The 22357-nt window shown below is 38.6% G+C and overlaps 1 protein-coding gene across 1 annotated transcript in view; it reads right to left on the bottom strand.

Annotated features, from left to right (window-relative positions):
* Positions 1–3330: 3330 nt before the first annotated feature.
* The window catches only part of CDC42SE2 (CDC42 small effector 2), an 83270-nt gene continuing 64243 nt past the window's right edge, over positions 3331–22357 (bottom strand). The window contains exons 4-6 of the mRNA XM_054186741.1: positions 10072–10173; positions 5693–5810; positions 3331–5264 (exon numbers count right to left, since the gene is read on the bottom strand). Coding sequence (XP_054042716.1) covers positions 5712–5810; positions 10072–10173 — 201 coding nt within the window. The 3' untranslated portion in view covers positions 3331–5264; positions 5693–5711. The remainder of the gene's footprint in view (positions 5265–5692; positions 5811–10071; positions 10174–22357) is intronic.

Raw genomic sequence — 22357 nt, 5'->3', positions numbered from 1 at the left:
ACTTCAAAATCAATTCCAATACTCATCTTCCTCCTAGTGGCAAAATTTTAAGAACTAGCTTTGCATAACAGCTGACCTCACACATTTGGTGAGGGATCATGGTGAGTGGCAGCACGTGTAAAAGATAAACCCCAGCTCCTGTGTGGTGCATGAGGGCTCCTCACACCATTCACATCAAGAGGAGTCATTAATCTGAGCTTCCCACCAGGAAATTCACAAATGCAAAATATGTTTATATTGCCTAGCAGATATTTCAAATCAATTAAGGCTGATGTAATGGTGAGAGATTTAAAAAACAAACCAAAAGCCAACAGCTCCTTCGTGGCACTGAAGGCATAGCATGGGCGAAACAAAGCACATTCCTGAGAAACAAGTGCCCATGACTCTGACATGCAGAGCACTGAAGAAGACCAGCACTCCCTGAATGCTGACATCAATATATGAAACTTTGGTACTGCTTAGCATTCTGAGGAAAAACAACGTCTATCCATAGTGGGTGGGTCAGTGTTTCGTGCTGAAACATCTCTTACCCTCACAGTCCCTGTTGGACTGATAAAGCTTATCATGACCCTTGCATATACCAACACCTTCTTGAACTCTTGAAAAATCAGAGTAAGCTGATTTCAGTGTTATCTATGAGATCTCCAGCCCTGCTCTGTGTGTGTGCCATGGCATACCAGGATTGACTTCTACTACAAGCCAAGTCCAAAAGTGAAGTATCCACTTCACTCAAAAGAACTGATAAATCAAACATAACACTCCACTTTTCTGCTAATACGCCCTGTTACTATGGCGTGTCTAAAAATGGATCATCAATTTTTTTGAAAAAAAAAAGATAAATTTGGCTGTAGACAATCCATGCCACGAAAAGCTCCCACAAATGCTTAAATAGCTATGTCATAACAAATGAATGTGACTTTTGCAAGACAGCTCAATCATTCATAAATGTGGTTATACCATTCTGCATCATATTTAAGTACGCAAGCTTGGTAATCAGCAAATTATTGCCAAGTCCACCAGCACTCTGTGTTTTCTGGGCTTAATAGGAAACCTGCTTGAAGTCTGAACTCATGCCTATTAACTTGTGTGAAGGCAGAACGTCATGTCTTGTGTAGCAATAGATGTAATTATCATTGATGGCAAAAATGAATCATCTAGCCACACTGCCCAAGTCGCAGAAGGGAAAGGCAGGAACTGGGAGAATGAGGAACTGCCCACTGTCAGAGAAGATCAGATTCGAGACCATCTGAGGAACCTGAAGGTGCACAGATCCATGGGACCTGATGAGATTCATCTCTGGGTCCTGAGGGAACTGGTGGGTGATGTTGCTAAGCCACTATCCATCATATTTGAGAAGTTGTGACAGTCCGGTGAAGTTCCTGCTGACTAGAAAAGGGGAAACATAACCCCCATTTCCAAAAAGGAAAAAAATGAAGACCTGGAGAACTAGAGGCTGGTCAGTCTCACCTCTGTGCCCGGCAAGACCATGGAGCAGATCCTCCTGGAAATTCCGCTAAGGCACATAGAAATGAGATGATAGGTGGCAGCCAACAGGGCTTCACTAAGGGCAAATTATGCCTGACAAATTTGGTGGCTTTCTATGGCAGTGTTAGAGCTTTGGTGGATAAGGGGAGAGCAACAGACGTCATCCACCTGTATTTGAGCAAAGCATTTGACACTGTCCTACACGACATCCTTGGTCTCTAAATTGGAGAGAAATGGATTTGACAGATGGACCACTTGGTGGATAAGGAATTGGCTGGATGGGCGCACTCAAAGAGTAGCAGTTGATGGCTTGATGTCCAAGTGGTGAACCGTGACAAGTGATGTTCCTCAGGGGTTGGTATTGGGACCAGCACTATTTAACATCTTTGCTGGAGACATAGATGGTGGGATTGAGTGCACCCTCAGCAAGTTTGCCAACAACACCAAGCTGTGTGGAGCAGCTGACATGTTGGAGGGAACAGATGCCATCCAGAGGGACCTGGACAGGCTTGAGAAGTGGGCCCATGCAAACCTCATGAAGTTCAAGAAGGGCAAGTGCAAGGTCCTGCACGTGGGTCAGGGAAATCCCTAGTGCAAATACAGGCGGTGCAGAGAATGGATTGAGAGCAGCCCTAAGGAGAAGGACTTGGGGTGCTGGTGGACGAGAAGCTCAATATGAGCCAGCAATGTGTGCTTGCAGCCCAGAAAGCCAACCATATCCTGGGCTGCATCAAAAGAAGCGTGGCCAGCAGGTTGAGGGAGGTGATTCTGCCCCTCTACTCCACCCTGGTGAGACCCCACCTGGGGGTCTGTGTCCAGCTCTGGGGCCCTCAACATAAGGACATGGACCTATTGGAGTGAGTTGAGAGGAAGGCCATGAAGGATGATCAGAGGGCTGGAGCACCTCTCCTGTGAGGACAGGCTGAGAGACTTGGGATTGTTCAGCCTGGAGAAGGCTCCAGGGAGACCTTATAGCGGCCTTCCAGTACCTAAAGAGGGCCTACAGGAAAGGTGGGGAGGGACTCTTTATCAGGGAATGGAGCAATAGGATGAGGGATAATGGTTTTAAACTGAAAGAGGGGAGATTTAAATTAGATATTAAGAAGAAAAGCTTTACTCAGAGTGGTGAGACCCTGAAACAGGTTCCCTAGAGAGGTGGTAGATGCCCCATCCGTGGAGGTGTTCAATGCCAGGCTGGATCGGGCTCTGAGCAACCTAGTCTTTATCTTGATCTTTCTTTCCCTTTAAAACTATCTTTTTTCCTCAACTGGCAATTTCAAGAACTTGCCATGAGCTAAACAATTAATTATCAGTCTTTTAAACAATTTAGCATGAAGTTTAAACTAGTACATTAGTGCTGAAGGAATTAACTTTGAAAGTGTCAAATATAGAAAGTAATTGAGCCAAATAGAAAGAAGTGCCTTGCAGGTATATTTAGTGCAGATGTCTGAATTACGATGATTAGTTGTACAATTAAGTCTTCTACTGATGACCACAGTAATCTGCATAACATTCAAGAAAGTAAGACACAAACCTGCTGCAGTCAAAAGGAAAGAAATCCTGTATATTAAGGTTTCCAATGTATTTTTTATGAAACCTTCCCTTGAAGATCCTTGCAGAAGCCCCTGGTATACACTCTAAGTCAATGCAACAAAAGTGCCAATAAAATTATAGTTTAATCCATTTGTCAACAAAAGGGCCAAGTGATATGAAAAAACCCGAAGACTGCAACTTACTTACTGACACTAACAGGTTACTGTTAAGAGAATTTTCACCACAAATTTGTCCATAGGCTGCAAGTGTTTTTCTGATGCAAATGAAAAAGAAAAAGGGTAGGCCACCAACTGAAAGAAAACATTTATTGAATCAAAGTCAATACTTTCCTTTTAATATCTACAAGCCAACACTGAACTGACTTTATTCAAGAATGAACACAATGTACAAAAAAAGTATGTCTGTTATAAAAATATGTCAAATTTTTTTTCCTGGCTATTGAGCTGAAAACATTTTAACAAGTGCAAGATAGGTTTGGCAAGCAAATTTAAGCTGCTATTACCAATGACAAAGTTCAAATAATTTTATAATCATAGTATATTTAGGACTCATTGATAAAGTGGCACTGGAAATGTTGACCTCTAAAAAAAATATCACTGCACTGCCACATGTTTATGCACCCCATTGAACATCTTGATCTTCTGTCATCATGAATCAGTACCTTAATCAGTGAAGACTATCCAAACTAATTCGAACTATTCCACCAGATAATTAACACCTACCACTGGAATACAACTTAGGAAAGGCAAACTACCTCCACGACCCTGTATTTTGTATGTTGCTTGTGAACTGAGAGAGAAGAGTAGGTAGGTTCATACATGTTTAAATCAACCTGACAGCTGTTGCAATGTGAAATCAGGGGAAGGATGGAAAAAGAATAATCATTTACCACAGCAATCTATAGTTACGAACACATGCGTGTTTACATATAAAAATGGATCTGATTAGGCTCAGTTATTGTTTGGATGTTTGGCTTTTTTTTCCACATAAAAACTTAACTCAACCAGGACTCAAATCATTGACTTCTTTCAAACCACCACCAAGGAGGAAAAAAGGGACCATTTACAGAGATAATCTGAAAACAGTGCAATATTAAAATACAATTTCACAACATGTGAAAGAAACATGCTTTGGAACCTGAGCAAAAGGCATTTACTGACTTAGTAAAAAGTCACCCTGTATGTTGTTTTCATTGGCATCTGTTCTGCCAGATTAGTATGTTGCTCTTAGCAACTTCCATGGCCCCTAAATATTTAGTACACAGAAACTGCCAACTACTTAGAGAGGTCTACTAAACTTTTCAGCTAATATTGCAGGCAGTCTGACATGCTGCTACTGGGAATGACCATACAGCTGAAAACTAAGAAAAATTATATAAAGAAAAAGCAGCAGCCAAACATGATGCTTTTCTTTTTTAAACAGCCTAACGTGCTTCCACAACACTTAGATACGGTACTACACTGGTTTACAGTCTCAAGGTCAGCTCTTTTAAAATAAATATACTGAACATTTACAACAAACACCTCATGAATGCAAGCTCTCTCTTTATTATTTCAAGACCAGTTTGATCAAAACTAAAATAAAGACATAACTCTGAAGCAGCTAAGTTACAAGTCCTTCTTCAGAAACAGGCATGACTTGGTGCCACAGCAAAATTTTTCACGAGTCTGCAGGAAGCAACTTTTTTTTTCTTCTAGCACCAAGCAGGCCACCATACAAAGCAACCTCACAAAGCATGCGGTCATCTACTCTGCTGGTTTTGTATGAAATAATCATTTGTGCTTGCAGGTCCCAGACCTTTCAAAAATCGTTATGAACAATAGATGATTGATGACGTTAATGGAAACTCACTCATTTCTAAATTACTGGAGTGGAGAAAAGATTAAAGACTAAAAAGCAACAGAATGTTGTGCATTAGTATTTGTGAGGGATGACGGAAGCTAAGGTTGGTGCTTTGATTTGCCTAAAAACAAACAAAAAGCTGAAAACAATCCTAAACAGCTCTATGTCCATGATACTGGTAGAGGCCAATGTGTGCATGCCACTGAAAGGCACAGTTGGACCAATCTGATAAATGGCATCATCAGAGCAGAACAGCAACTTTTCACTGGAGCAATCACAAAGGGTGAACAATGAGCCATCACTTCTCTCATCATGAGCACAGAAAGCAGTCACCAAGGCAAAAGAGGGGACACAGGAAAGAAGATACAGGAACTCACATAAACCTGGAGGACAGAAAAAACACAATAAGCTGAGTTTTGAACATTGAGTGACCATTTTCCTTCTGTAACATTGCTATTCATTGATTTAACACAATACATATTATACTTAAATGGATGGAACTGTTGCAAAAATGGTACCCTAATCATATCACAGAATTCTTCTGAAGTTTGTTATACAACTAACTTCACTTGCAAAGATTTGCCTACAGTATCACCTTAGGTATAAATCAAGCTTACAGACAGACTGATGCATTCAGGACAATCTCTTGTTCATTGTGTAAAAAAAAAAAAATAACATGCTTACATGATATTGAAATTTTTACTCAGAAATGCACTTTTAAATTGAGCATCATAAAGACAGAGCTATTTTATAGGGAGCTAATTCTTCCTACTACTCTTACAGCGCCTAAAAAGCAGAGTGCAATACTTACTGCAAAGGTTTCCCCGAGGTTATCCTGCCTTTGTATCTACAAGCTGCATCTGAACATTTGCAGACATGCCACCTCCATAGCCTCCCTTGGACTGCATTTGGTTCTGAATGGAGCTGACCTGGAGACAGACGGAAAGGAGGGGCAGAAAAACAAGACAGACAGTGAGCTATGGCGTCTTCTTGCTTCCCATTTTATTTCTTGTTTAGGTTGGTTTTCAAGTGCTCCTTTACCATTAAAGCTACATTACTTGTGCATGAGGACATGTGCAGCATAGGCTTGCTCGAATTTTCACTTCTGCAAGCAGCTCTGACAGAGAGATGGAAGAACTGGTACTGAGGCTGAAGTTTTTCCTCTCCCCCAGAGAAAACTGGCTGATTCAGGCTTTCAGTGACCAGCTTGATTACTCAGAAAAAATTAATCAAATCTCTTACTGGTATCCAACTCCACTCCACCTGACAATCTTTTTATATGGAAAATGTTCTTTACTAAGTATGATAAACCAGAGAAGTTGACACTGCTACATTAAAATAAAATAGACAACTTACAAAATATCTGGATAGTATCTGCATTGTATGGCTAACTTCAGATAATTAAAAAAGGACTTTCTAAACCAAGAAGGAGCTTTTGGTTTGTGGAAGGTTTTTTATTTATCTATTTATGTAACACCACACACTGCTTTCCTTAATTGCTACCATTCCTTTAAATAGCAGGGTATTTATTGTTTAAACCATATTCAAACTATCAACTTCCCTGGAAACAGCTTATTTGAAGGTATTTTTAGCCTGATACAAATAAATACATAAAGATACCTCACACACGCAAAGACGCACACATCCCTGTACGGCTTTCATTGCCCTTATCAACAAAAAGGAAAGGAATCCATAGTTCTTTCCTGCTTGTGTTGCATGAGTCAAAATAATCATCGCCAGCTGCCTGCAGGAAGACAACCCCGACCTTGCACGTTTTTCTCTCTGCACCCCATAGCATACATAACAAGTACACAATAAGCACAAAAGAACATACTCATTCAAGGCTATGGCTTCTGAAATTGAGCTTGCAGCAAAGCCTATGCCTGCAGGGCACCACTTGGGATTATTACATGCTCCTTCACAGAGACCTTGAAACACCACCAGAAAGCTGTATTAAAACAGCACTGGAGAAATATTAGTTTGCACAATATTTTCCCTGTCTACAAAGACAAAATATGTATATTCTTTTCCACAGCAAAGCAAACCACAAGCATACACACAAAATGAATGAGCACAACTCTTTCCTACACACTGTTTCTCAAACCACTGTGAAAAAGAGAGCCTGTTTTAGGATCTTTGTCTTCAACAGTATGGCATATTGCAATGCAGTGCAAAAGATCTGATTTTTATGTATTTAAGCAGCACAAAGTAAACCAATTTTCTATGTTGGCACTTTGCTCAAATAAGTGATACAGCTGCAGCAAAGTGATGTTATATTCACATTTTCTTTTACGGAAAAGTGTTCAGAGCCAATAATCTAGTGGTTTTGACATCACAGACTACAAACTCAGTAAGGAAGTGTGGAGAAGTGCAACTACATCCATAGGGTGTTGTTTAAGAACTTTCACGTTTCACCAAGCTGGTCATCTTCTTCATCAAGCATTTTCTGTTACTCACTGGAACAACAGGAGTTTGAATTTAATATTTTTTCCTTAGAAAATAATTAATCTACATGTAAATGTGTTCATAAGAATTACTTGAGGATGGCATTAATTTAATCTGAACGAAACCTGCCTCTATTGAAGAAGAGACAGAAAAACATCTCCAGGCCTCCCAGCCTGGACAACTTGACTACATGGCTTTAAAATTTTGGAGAACAGCTAATCAACACAAATTACAAGGCACTTGTGTAAATTTTTATAAGTACACCTTCTAAAGGTTAGAATATTTTCTCTGGTACTTGAGTAGGTAAGGAAGTATTAGTTTAGAACGCAGAGGCTGTTAAACCTAAAGCGAAGAGAATGCAGCAAATTAAACTTGCCTGCATTAACAGTTCAGTGGCTATTTTTTATATGAAAACTTAAATAGGAAACATACAATGTTAAAAACACTAAGCAAAAAGTAGGTCTTACAACTGTAGGCCTATAAGGTGGTATTCTTTCCGAAGCATTGTCCTTTTGAAGCAGTCTTGAGTTACAAGAACAAGCACCATGAAATGCAATGATTTTTCTTCTTTCCCAAAGATGTCATTGCCTTTCTTTGATGACACATAACAGCAAGGTTCTTCTCTCTTACATCTAATTTAGATAGGATAAGATTTTGTATGGGGAAAAGGATTGAACCAATTAAAGATCATACAATCTGTTGTGCTGCTTGTCTATCTCATTAATTTCCTTCTTTCCCTCTCTTTTAGAATTAGGAAATAGCACAGATGGTCCTTGAGAATGAAAACAAGGAAAAAACTAAGAAAAGGATGGAATACACGAAATCAAAGACTAAACTGAGGAATATGAAGCGGAAGAAGAAAGCGAGAGATTTCACCATGGAACATGAAGGTAAAATAAGAAATAAAGCGATGGGAATGAGAAAGAAACAGTGTACAGAAGGCTCCTACTGATTAAGTGTACCTTTGACAAAGGAGCAAGGCACTCCACAGAGAAGGCAAACAAAAAAAAGCAAAATATTTCAGTAGTCAGAATCTGTACTCAGAATCATAAGGATATGTAATGAAGAATAATGTTGATGAAAAAAAAGCACAGAGCAGATAACGGATGAAGAACCAAATTTATACAGGAAAAGCTAATGAAATTGCAGGAGGCCCTCCTAAGGTATTCAGAAGAGAGAAAGCACAAGGAGGTTCATGAAGGAGTATAATGTCCATACTATAAAGGAAATTAAACAGCAGAAACCCATGTAGAGGTTAACATCATAATCTTGGAATTTGCACTACGAAGAATGAACAAGGAGACTGGCTGCAGTATTACAACAGTAAGTCAACACAGAAGAGGCAGGAAAATATGCAATGTGGAAAAACTAGAGATTTGTGTGTCTGAAGAGAGAGGGGAGAAAGGATTATTTTTTGCATACAGATCCTTTCTATCTGGATTCAGAAAAATCACTCTGTCCACTTATGCAGCACATTATCCAAATGAAAAAAGTGAAAGAGCCAGTTATAAGCATTCAAAATTAAAAAAATGCTTTAAAAAAATAATAAAGCAAGCTTCTCACTTTATCACTTTATTATTTCAATTTGTAATGGCTTTAAAGATTAATGTAATATATTGCATTAAGTAATTAGCTTTATTTTATTAAGTTGAAGCTGTGTTTGTCCATTTAACTTGCTTACACGTGTTTTAGTACAAATCACTTCCAATCCATTATGTTGTTTCTGGAAAATTTTAGTATATTGCTTGTCATGTCAGATTTTCTAGCTTTGCCCTTCCCCAATATGTACTGAGTTACAAAAGTTTCTGTCTGATCTCAATAAGCGGTAAACTAGTTGAAACTACAAATGACTCCATTTGCCTACATTAAAACTGCCTCTTTCCTTTACAGCTCTACTCTCTATTCTGATACCTGTGACAGAATTCTTTTTTTCGCTTTGTCAAGAAGTACTTTTCATCATTTTCATCTCAAAACATTTCTTTCCTTTAAAGAGGATTATTACGTTCAATAAGTATTTTTCATCATTATCTACCGACATTTCACAAAAATATGAAGATACACAAAAGAAATCTATCCTCATAAGCTGATTTTCAGTATGTATCTTAGCCTCTGTTTTTCACTTTGAGAGAGATAAAAATACCTGTTGCTCCTATCATCTACAGGAAGCCACAAAACCTTGCCTGTGACATCATTGCTCTCTCTGGAAATAATTCACACTGCAAATAGGGCTACAGAGCATAGAAAAGGACAACAACAAGGACACACAAAAATATTTGTGTGCACCGTAAACCAACTTAAGTTAGAGTTTTACATGAACTATATTTAAAATAGCTTAAAGCATTTAAGGTAAGAAATCTAGTCAATTATAAGACATTTTTAAATATTTTCTCTAAGATAGACTAGTATATTTTCAAATATACCTCTATTTTAGTTCATACTTGCCATCAGAATGAATTTTTTAAAAGTATTCTACACATAGCCTGCACAATTTATACAGTATCTACTATGTATTATCAATAAATATAGGAATTTTAAAAATTATATTCCATAATTTTCAATGCAGGTGTTTAGGACTTGGAATTAAGATTCCAAGCAGGTTGTTCTTCAGCAGGTTCCAAGCAGGTTGTTCTTCAATTTTATAGAGATACTTTCTTGTAGCTGAAGCAATGAGTCTTTCAGCTATAAGATACATATACAGTGTTCCTGTATTGTAAGACGAAATAGTCTTCATTCGCTCATGCTTACCGAATTCATTCCACTGAATAGGTCTCCTGATCCTACATGAGCTGTGTGAACAAAGTTTGTTGGCTCCCCAATCATGCTTCGGTCAATCCGCCGCCGTCTTTTCTGAAAGGAACGTAAAGAAACCATCTAACTGAGAGTTGCTGAAAAGCCAAAACCAATGTGTGTCATAAATGTAAAAGTTAACTGTCCACAGGATATTTCATACACTGCAAGATATTTTCATAGAGACAAAAAGCAGAGTCCAAATTCCCAGGTTAAGCAAGACGTTGGTAATACTGTCCTTTGTTTTTACTTGGAGGATCTATAGCAGATTATTAGACCAGCACTGATACCACTCCTAACATTTACGCCAACAAAACAGTTGTAAATAACCTTATTGCATTCCACAGTTCGTTAATCAGTACTTGCAACTTCTGCCTATGTTTGTATTTAAATCATGATGTGACAAGATCAAATTTGAGGTTTAGTCATTCAAAACAAGAATTAAGGATCAAATAGTACTAGTATAGTCTGTGAAACCGCTATCGTAGAGAATTTCTGATTGCGTGCCATGGGAACTCATGTCACAATTTGTAATATGGCGATGTTCAGAACAATGCCTTGAGTTTGATCAGATTTAGTCACAGACATATCTTTACTGATCCCTGTATACTAAGATAACTTCCAGTCTGTGTGATTGTAGAGTGGGAGCTGAAGGGGTGCAGTGTGATAGTAAAGCAGGATGCCAGATTAGGGACTCCGATTCCTGTGCCATAAGACAGAAGGCAAGAATTGCTTAACCCCTGCCTCTCCTTTTTTCAGAGTCACAGCTTCATTTTTTATTAATGGAATAACTCACAAATGAAAAACTGGAGGCAGTAAGGACTTCCTCTAATTAAAGCTGTTTTGGTTGCCTACCTCCAGCTAAGCCTTGCATCTAAAGCAATAAAACAAGAAAACCCTATCCCACATTTCTTAGGCCAGGGCCAGGGAGTTTACACAGAGCAAATCATGCAGTGTGCAGTCACCATATGCCCGTAGCCTGTATTTGAAAAAAAAAAAAAAAAACCCAAACCAAAAACAATAGCCATGAAGCACAGTATGAATATCACATGTGATATTCCTATGTGACACACAATTTAAGGTGTGTCACATAAAATACTGTGCAATAGCTAAGAAACTACTTGAGCTCAATTAAAAGCTTTACATCATCTTAAAGTCCACTCAGTCTCATTTTTAAAGGTATCTTCGTTTCTAATCTGCAGTGAGGTCATAAGACCACCCAGACCGAGACACGAAGGTACATGCTTCATGAGTGGGCTAGCTGCTACTGAAACAGAGCTATAGATTAAATCTTTATGAATCAGAACCCACAGCTATGAGAATACATCACGGGGTTTAGCCAGCAAGTACAAAACACATTTAATCCTTTCCTGTGCCTTCTCCCTATTACTAAAACCAGATTTTAGTAGGTACCTTAGTGCATCATATTAATAGGTGGTGTGAGGAGAAACACATAAAACACTTCTATAGAAATAACAAAATAAAATGACCCGATCTATGCCATAACTATTAGTGAATTCTCTACTCCAACAAATTTGACAAGATCAACAAAATAAAATAATCATAGCTATAAAAATATCTTCATGTAGTTCAAGGGCTTTCACAAAGAAAATAGTTATGGAAATTAACTGAGACGTCTCAATTACAGAAAACAGTACAGTTCACAGAGCCATAAATAGCCACAACAGAATCTATTACAATGTCCCATCAATGCATTAATATTTCAATATAGAAGTCAAGCTTACTTACAGGTACAGCAAATGATTTCTTAAGTTATGCATGACATCAGCTAGTAAAAAGCATATGTGACTAATGTGGGGGGAGAGACCTCACACCAGGTTTATGCTTCCACTGGATAAGAACTGCTCCTCTGACATGTTCAGGAGAAGCATCTCCACAGGTGCAATGATTATTTCAAATGCACATTGCTGTATTTACACAACATAGTATTGTTAATATGCTGTGACTATGACACAAAAAGAAGCTCTAGAGAGCTGTATGAAACACACCACTCCAATCAGAACACCTAAAATTGTTTCACGTCTGCAGCAGTTGCCCTTCTCCCCCTTTAAAAAAAATAACGAGTCAGATTCATTTATAAGTCTAAACAATACATCCATGATTTCTTGTTTTTAGTGTACTTTTGAAATGCAGGGGTTTGATGAAGAGAAAATGTAGACATTATCAAAACTTTTGTAATTTTTTGTTTATTTGTTTTGCAAACAACCAAACTCTTTCTTTGGGCAACTAAACTTACCTTCCTCCTTTACTTGTTGCTAAGATCCCTGGCATGCCAGTAACAGTATTAGACTGCCAGATCTTGTGAAAACTGTAAATGACTCTCTGCTAATCATCAGCTAGTCAACCAGTAACCACTAGTTAAACTGAACCGCTGTCAAACCCTGTTTCTTATCTTAAGTGAGTTTCTTATCAGAGGCCATCAGCCAGTTACACCCTGGCATGTGCCCATTGATGTGATCTCCATGAAGCAATGTAAGAGTATTTAAACGCTCTGCTATATGAAGAGCACAAAGCAGTTCACTCTGAAAGGAAATCAAATATTGCTTTTTTTTTTTGCTGCAGGAACACACAGTTTGCATTTACATTAGCATTTTAGCTTAGATCATGAGCACGCTTTTGAAGCCACTTTGGCAGTCCCCATTTACTAAGCTTCAATTTCAATTCAGAGTAGTCTCGGAGTGTACAAATTAGACTTCTTTTAGGTAAAAGCTGAACTGGAAGATTAGCTGATGCACTCCCATTGCTAACAGACATTGAGACCAATGGACCATGTGAGCCAGCCTGAAGCAGACCACAAGACATCTAATGCACATCAAGGCTCCCCAACACCTGCACTACTACATAGCTGCTCCTACTAGGATGTGCCATTTCTGTAGATGCAGCCTCAGCCAGAACCAAAACGACCAGTCAGCATGAGTGAAGGGACAAGGGGAGCACTGTAAAAAGTCACCTCTTTTCAAGGAATGTAACACAGGAGAATGGCATAGGGCAGCACGCCTGGAAAGGTTATAAAGCGTTTACTGAGCTCACCATAAACATGAGCTTTGCCAGGACTTTATTGTAATGTTGTATTTTCTGAGGCTCTGTACCTGTAAGAATGCATGCAATACCATTGTTCTATAAACAATAAGAATTAACACACAGATTGATTCTTTGGTAAATTTAGTATACCTAATTTAAAATAAGCTGAGAAGGTGCACATTCACATCTTAAGAAATGAATTGTACAATTATGCTCATTTCCTTCTGTGTATCACTTGTGCCTTTCCATCCTTGTTCTTAGCGCAGATCATGTGCCAGAGCCCAGTGAATATGAATTCACTCTAGCCTTCACCCATGCCCCAAACTCCACTTGATAACACACCATATCTTTCTTGTTAATTTGGGTGAAGTTACTGAAAAATTTAGTATCAATGAGCAAAAAAAGTTTAAAATCTGAATTGTAGTATTTGACTTTTTCCCCCTCCTTGCCTTATACCAAGGCACTTCCCCCTTTACTATGGGGGGATGGGGTGACAAGGAGCACAACGGAGGTGAGACGAGAGGAAGAGACCTGTAAAGGGATCCTGAAAGTGGAATATGAATTGTCATCATTTAATGGTTTTACTCAAGTTTGTTTCCTTTAAAACAATCTGCAGAGTTTGGATTGCGAAGCACACACCAAATAATCGTTACACCACATAAAGAAAAAAAAATAAAATCTTTAAACAGAAGTAGAAGAAATGCAGGTTTGTGTGTTAACTGTTTGAGAGGAACGGAAGTAGTCTGAGGACCCATCTCAGAAGCTTTGCTTTGAACGTGTACTAGATGCAATGAAACGGGATCACATCAGTTACCATAGCAATGAAGTAAAGAACTGACGTCTCTTCTATTCTTAATCTGCAAGTGATGCTTTGCACCCATACAGGGTAGCATCTCTTCCGAAGCACAAGAATTAAGAAAACTACCAGCTGTTGCATCATACAGAAATTATTTTAACCCTGCAAGTTTCTTGAAATTTTTGATAAACAGTTTTAAACTTGTTTTAAAAAATTAAACTAATTATACCATGTATTCAACCTGCCCTCCAGCAAAGCCACAAGCATTTTACTGAAACACCATTTTCATAGTTCAAAAAACTACTTATTGCAAGAAATTAAAAACTCTAATTTGTTTCTTTAAACAAATAATAGGCACACACTGATGGGTCCAGAGGCATGCAAAATTTCCTTTTCATTCCCCTCTATTTTTGGCTTTCTCCAAGTTTCGTCCAGAGGCTAGGCTGTGCTTCTCTAGCTCAAATCGCTTCGTAGTGATTGCAACAGTTCTGAATGAGACAAGTTCTCTGCCTGTATATATACATATAAAAAATATAAGTTTTGGGAATTTTTCTCCTTTGCTGGGTCATGCATCCCTCTCTGCACTTCACGACAGGCTCTCTCAAAAAAAGAAAAAGAAAAGACACATGGAGTAGCATCAAGGTCTCAAATGTATCAGAAAATACTTGAGTGATGTCACTTAGATCCTAGGAGGCTGATAATTATTTTTCTGGAAGCTGCTAAAAGTAGAAGTCACAAGTGAAGTCAAACAGAATATCATAGAAAGGTATCCCAAAGTCAAGTACAAACTTACATATGCTGGGGATCAAAAGCAAAGAAATCTCTTCTATTTAGTTGGCAGAAAACCATGTTCTGCTAAATCTACACCAGATTTTTTGAGATAGCTGCTAGATACATATTCCAAATCCAAGTCTGAGTGAAATATAAGTGACACACAGCACTACAAAGGACCCTGCAACACGAAAGCCTGCGTGGATTTGACCTGCAGAAGGCTCTATCTCAGTCCTCAAATGGAAGTGGTATTGCGGGTGCAGATAAGGAACATGCTTTCCAAGCATAAAGTGACACATGATAGAAACTGAAGAAATTCAGAGATAATGGTAAGTTATTGCCATATTGTGAACACGTAGTTTCTGAAAACAAGGCCTCTTTATTAAAATTCCCACATATGGCACTTTTCTCCTACCATTTAATATATCTCCACTTTACATAGAAGAAAAACTGTCAACTCTTTTTTGCCACACAGCAATACTCTTTACCCAGCTGTTTGTGGTCCTGGCTTTTTATACCTTAGGATCTCAGTCAAGTAAACTATAAGAAACAGGGCAACAGAATACCCGCTGCCCTCAATGTGACTCTACTATAGGGAACAGACAGAGAACACCTACACTAACAACAAATTAATGGCAGGGCCAGAGTGAGAACTTTGCATCTCACATTAAGATGAACAAATTTCGGTATTTAAGTCACAAGTAGTAAATCTTTGTTTTGATCATTCTTCTCTAAAACCAACACAGATACAGTTGCTTTTCTGTTGAGGAGAACACTGTATTATTGTTTATTAATTATTATATTATTAGAATTAATGTTAATTATTTATTAATATTATCAAGCTACTCCAATGCAACACTTTCCTACTGCTAACTTTGTAACATTTACAAAGCAAGTGTCATTTTACATGACTGCACTTCCATATATATATAGTTTTGTCTTATTTTATATGCAGTAAAAATATATTACACAAAATATATTTATGTATTACATAACAATATAATATATCATATATTACATTTCAAGGCATTTTTCTGTCACTTCATATTTATCTGTGTTCCAAAAAGCGTAAGGCACGGTAAACTAGATTAAAAAAGAAATTGCGTACTGATCTGATCTATCCAGTCTAATCTTGTGCAGCATGTTTCCAACCAGACCCAAATCAATATGAAGTGATCCATATATAAAATGCAAGTGATGCACCTTCCTTTTTTTTTGACACAGTTCTTTTCATCTTTCATTCTAACTACCTGTAGAAGAGGAACTTTAGTTCAAATTTGTTGTAATTTCTCCTTATTCTGCAATACTATCTCTATTATTTCTCGTTATGTTATTTTGGCTTCTCTGTTTTTTCAATACAAAATTTGTAAGCTTGCCACAAAGATTCACATGTAGAAAATCTAAAAAGTGGCATTTACTGAGGTATAATCCCTGTGCTTTATAGTGTCCCTTTCTGAATAAAATGATCAGAAACAACTTCTGTATTTTAACTTCAACGATACGTATCAGGGATACATAATCAGGGGGAAAAAAAAGAAACACAAAAGAAAACACCATGCTTTGGCACTTCATCTGATGCAGAGTAAAAGCATCAACTTCCCAAGATTAATTTTCCAGTCTTGTTTCAGTTTCTTCTCTAATTTCAGACTATTTTTTTTAAAAAATTAAATCTTTAAAAGCAGTGCAGATGTGTAAATCAAGGTACTCAATATTCCACATTAAAGCGGGCATCGCAGCAGCATTTGAGGCTTCAGTGCCAGGATTGTCTTCATCAAGTCAGCAATGGTTACTGCTGGGTGGCAGGGTCAGTAACTGAGGTAAGACAAAAAATTGGTTTTCCATTTTCTTAAATGATTACTGTCATAAAACAAGGTTATCTCTCTTGGCAAAAAGATCACTAAAGAACATTCAATTCTTCTCTGCAACCTAGTTCAAGACTTAATAAATTTACTTGCTAACTCCCTACTGGGAAACTCTCCCTGGTGAACAGAAGTGAATAATTCATCTGGACGGTATAAAGAGTTCGGCTTTGCAGAATGAGTTCCTGTGGTCAAAGAATGACCACTTACGTTTATTATCTCCAAAAATTTCACTGTTTTCAAAGCAGAAAGACAACTGTGAATTCATAAACACTAGAAACTTAGCTTTTAAACTTGTCTCCACAACATGAGGGTCATTTTTTCAGACTGCTCAGTTACTGCCATCTCAGACAGTAAAATGGCATCAAATACAGTAAGAAGCAATTCACTCTCTATGATAGCTCTTCACAAGCTTGACTTTTAAATAACAGCAGGGTAATTTCAACATAATGAAGTATAGTAACTTTTAACCATGCCTTGTAATCCTTTGCCACACTAAGAGATCTAGAGTTAATACATCTTTCCATACTAAAATGATCCAAATCCTGAATTCTCCTAAAATAAAATAAATCCCAGCAGAGCCACCACAACTGCTGTTCTTATGGTAGATAAGACAAATGCAAACAAGGAATACACTCCTGGTTCTCTTCTGTTCCTGCCTAGTGCATTTGTTTACATGATTGGGAGCTAGTCGTCTCATACATCTAACACTGTAAGGATGCACCATACAGATGGTATGTGATTTGCTAATTTTTATTTCTTAAATAGGAACTATCAGACTTATATGGAGGCTCACAGTTATTGCGTTTAACCTCCCTTCACAAATAACCCTCAAACAGCAACCTTTTTTGGAAAACGTCTGTTACCATTCATTCTAGTGTTAATTTCAGGCTTACCCAATGAAAAAAGCAAGCTCTTTTCATCTGCTGATTTACTCTCTGGAATCTTTGCCACCAGTCAAGATAGGTGTTTCATAACTCTTTCCCAAGGACAAAGTGATCTGTTAAAAAACTTTTCAATGATATAATTCTGTTGAAATAGAGCTGTTTCCTAGCTTTGTATTCAAGAACTCTGCTGAAACTTCAGAAGCAGTGCAGACCAAAGATAAAACTAAGATAGAAATCTAAAGAAAGGATTTAATCAAAGACAAGATAGTAAACCATTTCAAAACGGGGGATTTGGATGGTTACAGGAGACACGGAAGAAAACACCCTTAATTTTAATTTTCCATATTTGATCTCTCCTACTTTTTATATCTTCTCTGAAAAGTGCACCAGCAACAAAGGAGTCCCTATGCTGTGCCACCCAGCTGATCCTCCACATGTTAGCACACAAGAAGAGCTAGGTACTTGCTCAGAATAGGAAGTATCAAACCATCCTGCAGAGTGTGGCTTTCTGTCTTCCCACATACATGCTGTTCTGCTCCCAAAATAGTCTGATGTGCACAGGATGGCTGGCTGCCTCTCAAGACAAGCTATGGTCTGAATGACGTGTCTGCGTTCCCAATATTGACCTAAAAAGGTCTTAAAGAATGTCTTTCATCAAAACCTACATAAAGGGGCCGCAGAGGCAAGGGTGTATCTCGTATATGTTTCTGATTTTTTCTCCCTAATTAGGAACGTAGAGATACATGTTAAAAACAATAAAAAGCATGTACACGTATGAAGCTGGAATGCTAATACATGCCCATCTATCAACAGGATCGTTATGTAGCAAACTAGTACTATGAAACCAATGGCTGGATATATACAATCATAGTATATAATATTTTTGAAGAAAAGACTACACACCTCCTAAACATTTCCCTGAATATTGTGGTACTGTCCATTTTTTTTCCAGCTTTTTAAACCCATGAGGTTATGCTGCCAATTCCAACATTTATTCAATCTGCAGGTACTATATGAAAGTTGATGAAATTACAGAGACACCATCCACGGTAATGTTAAAATTCCAGTCAGGCACTAGCATATGTTTAAAGTTTAACATTGAATTTAATTTTTGAACCATAAAGTGTCACTGATGTTACCGAACTGCAGGAGAACACATACACTCTGAAGAAGCAAGGTTGAAGAACTAGACTTTTAAGTTTCAAATGCCTTATGTCAAGAGGTCTACCATACCGAAGAAACCCAACTAAGATAATATGGAAAATAAATTAAAATGCTAGCCACTCCCTCTAAACCACTGTATTTCAGTGACAGATTTATTCTAAAGCAGTAATGTGTGCTACCTAAGCCAAACATAGTGATGTTCTGACCAGCTCTGTGACCTTCATCAGCTGTGAAATACCAAAGCTGCTACCATTACTAACACAGTCCCTTACATGGGCAGTTTCTAGCAGATTAAAGATTCTTCCTTAATGAGTCTTGATTGCTTATGGATCTTACAAACCACAGCTTCATGAGAACAGAAGCAGGAGGAAACCAGCACAAGTTTTCATGCCTGCTCTTACGCAACAGAGATAAGTAGCAGGCCTCCAGCACACTCAGATTTTATAAAGTTCTCCAAAAATCCAGGACACTACCTGACTTCTCTAGCTAAAGAAGAGTTACGAAATTGAGACAAAGGATTGAAAAGAGGTAAGTTTTTAAATTGTGTAAGCTGTTACAATTAGCATCCATAATCACTAAGTTATCACATGTACACTGGATTTAGACTTTAGGCAAAATCACTTGACATTTACTGACCAACTCAAGTGGCAAAAAAAAAGAGTGAGCAAATCTGACTGCTTTCTGAACTCCTGAGCGAAGGAACTAGCAGTTCCATTCATATTTAGAAAAAGACAAAAGTAAAGGGAAAATAAGAGAATCTAAAATGGCAGAGAAGCTGACTTTATCAAATCTTTCAGCCTGGTTTTAAGTACAACTTCACATCAAATTAATCTATTTTGTAAATGAATACCTCAAACAGGATTGCATATTGCTATCTCAAACAGCTCCTTTGCTTTTAGCAAATTCAGCACCTTCTTGAATCTTTTGATGTGTACACTTTTGATCCATTTATACAACATTCCATTACATTATGATGGTGTTAGTCACCACATGACAAAACTGGCAATTGTAGCCTATGTTTTCTAAATAAACAGGAAAATTTGCCAGATGAGGTTAAATGACTCTGAAAGACAACAGGTCTTTTAAGAAATGTGTTTAGCTCACACACTAAAGGGAACTTGTTCCGTTCCAGATGTGTAAACCAACTTTAAGTCACACAGTAAATCAGAATCCATTCCTTGGTATAGCTAGCAAGCACTATGCTTTTCAGAATACACATTAGCACAACTTTAAGATGACATTTGCAACTTGTAACTTGGCTGTCATGTTATACCACAAACTAGCTTCTCTTTCCAGTAAGTTTATTTTCATTACTTTTCATGGTTAATGCCTCTTTAACATAATTTTTAAACACAACAGTCATCTAAGATGTTAATACTGGTTTTCTACTATATGGTCTTCTACATCTTTAATGTCCTTAGACAGACTATGCAGTCTGATTGTAGAGTGACAGGTAATTCATCAATGATAAAGACACAGCAGGGCGTGATGAAAGGAACAAGTCGGTGATACCGTCTTGTGGTATCTCAGCAAAAATCAGAACTTAGCATTGAACTCTTTTCTTACAGTTACCAAGCTGCATAACTTCGAACACATTAACTGTCACTTGGAACAGCTGCTTATTAGCAGCCTGCACACCTGGAACCAAAGTTTATTGCTGCACCTTTTAGAGTGAATCCAGAGCTGTGACACAGGTAAGGGACAAAAATTCTGCTGCATGTGGTATAGAAGGAGACACTGAAAGAGCGGGTTTGTTCACCCTTAAGTAAAGAAGAGACATCTGCTTATGGTCTTAATGGTCTTCCATTACCTAACAGGAGAGTACAGAAGACAGACAGACTTGGAGGTGCACAGTGATAGCATGAGAAGCCACAACCTGAAGTTGTAATATAGAAAATATTAAGTAATAATAATTTAAAAAAAATTGTTATGTAGGTGCTCAAACATTGGACCAAAAACGCAATGAATCTGAACGCCCATCCCTAGAGATCCCCAGAACACAACTGGACGTGGCCGTGAGAACGCCAGTCTAGTTGGTTCTGCTTTGAGTAGTTGCATTGCACTAGATGGCATCCAGAGATCTCGTCACCTAGATTATTCTGGTGACAGTGAGGTGGATCGAGAGCTGGCTGAGTGACAGAACTCAGAGGGTTGTGATCAGCAGCATAGAGTCCAGTTGGAGGCCTGTAACGAGTGGTGTCCCTCAGGGGTCAATACTTGGACCAATTTTGTTCAATATATTCATTAATGACCTAGATGAGGGGACAGAGTGTATCCTCAGCAAGTTTGCTGATGATACCAAGCTGGGAGGGGTGGCCGACACTCCAGAGGACCGTGCTGCCATCCAGCGTGACCTGGACAGGCTGGAGAGCTGGGCAGAGAAGAACCTAATGAGGTTCAACAAAAGCAAGTGTAGGGTCCTGCACCTGGGAAGGAAGAATGCCAAACACCAGTATAGGTTAGGGGCGGACATGCTGGGAAGCAGCTCTGAGGAGAAGGACCTGGGGGTCCTGGTAGACAGCAAATTATCCATGAGCCAGCACTGTGCCCTTGTCGCCAAGAAGGCCAATGGCATCCTGGGCTGCATAGGGAAGACTGTGGCCAGTAGGTCGAGGGAGGTCATTCTCCCCCTCTACTCTGCACTGGTGAGGCCACAACTGGAGTACTGTGTCCAGTTTTGGGCTCCCCAGTTCAAGAGGGACAGGGAACTACTGGAGCGAGTCCAGCGAAGGGCAACCAAGATGATTATGGGACTGGAGCACCTCCCTTATGAGGAAAGGCTGAAAGAGCTGGGACTCTTTAGCCTGGAGAAGAGAAGGTTGAGGGGGGACCTGATTAATGTTTACAAGTATCTAAAGGGTGGGTTTAAGGAGGACAGAGCCAGGCTTCTTTCAATGGTTCCCAGCGACAGGACAAGGGGCAATGGGCACAAGCTAGAACATAGGAAGTTCCGTTCAAATACATGGAAAAACTTCTTTACAGTGAGGGTGACAGAGCACTGGAACAGGCTGCCCAGGGAGGCTGTGGAGTCCCCTTCTCTGGAGATTTTCAAGACCCGCCTGGATGCAGCCCTGAGGGATGTGGTTTAGGCAATCCTGCTCTAGCAGGGGAGTTGGACTAGATGATCTCTAGAGGTCCCTTCCAACTCTGAAGATTCCGTGATTCCGTGATTTTCCAAGTCTCTAACTTCAGCTGATGATGAAGAGGAAGAATGTAGAGCAGGCTGGAATTGACTTTGCTGTAATACAGATGCAGTATATTCTGCCCAGTAATCAAAATCATAATGTTAAAAGATACAGATTAAAAAAATGATGTAAAGCTACACCACAATAGAAACATTCTGGAAATTTCTAATAACTTATTTAAAAAGCAAATCCCAAAGTCCTGATAACAACATGCTGCAAAGTGCATCATGTTAAAGCTCTCTTTCCTTTCACTCGCTGACCTTTTCTAACAAGAACACAGGAAATACTTGAAAGGTGATCTGGCATGATGAGAGCTGTAGTTCTCTAGAGGATGTGTCAGGATTACACCATGCAGCCCCTCCTGCTCAGCCAAATAAATGTCACCCTTCCCCAGCCACAACACAAACAAAAGCCTCGGGTGTCCCCAAGTACACTGCGTATTGAAATTCTTTCATTAAGAAATTATATTTCATGTTCGCAAATCCTGTTGTAAGTCTTCCTAGAGCTAGCTGGATAACATAAACAGGTTTGTTATATTCT

This window comes from Rissa tridactyla, chromosome Z (genome assembly GCF_028500815.1).
Source record: "Rissa tridactyla isolate bRisTri1 chromosome Z, bRisTri1.patW.cur.20221130, whole genome shotgun sequence".
In the NCBI taxonomy this organism is placed as follows: domain Eukaryota; kingdom Metazoa; phylum Chordata; class Aves; order Charadriiformes; family Laridae; genus Rissa; species Rissa tridactyla.
Note: the sequence above shows the minus strand (reverse complement) of the source record. Positions and strands in the feature narration are given on the sequence as shown.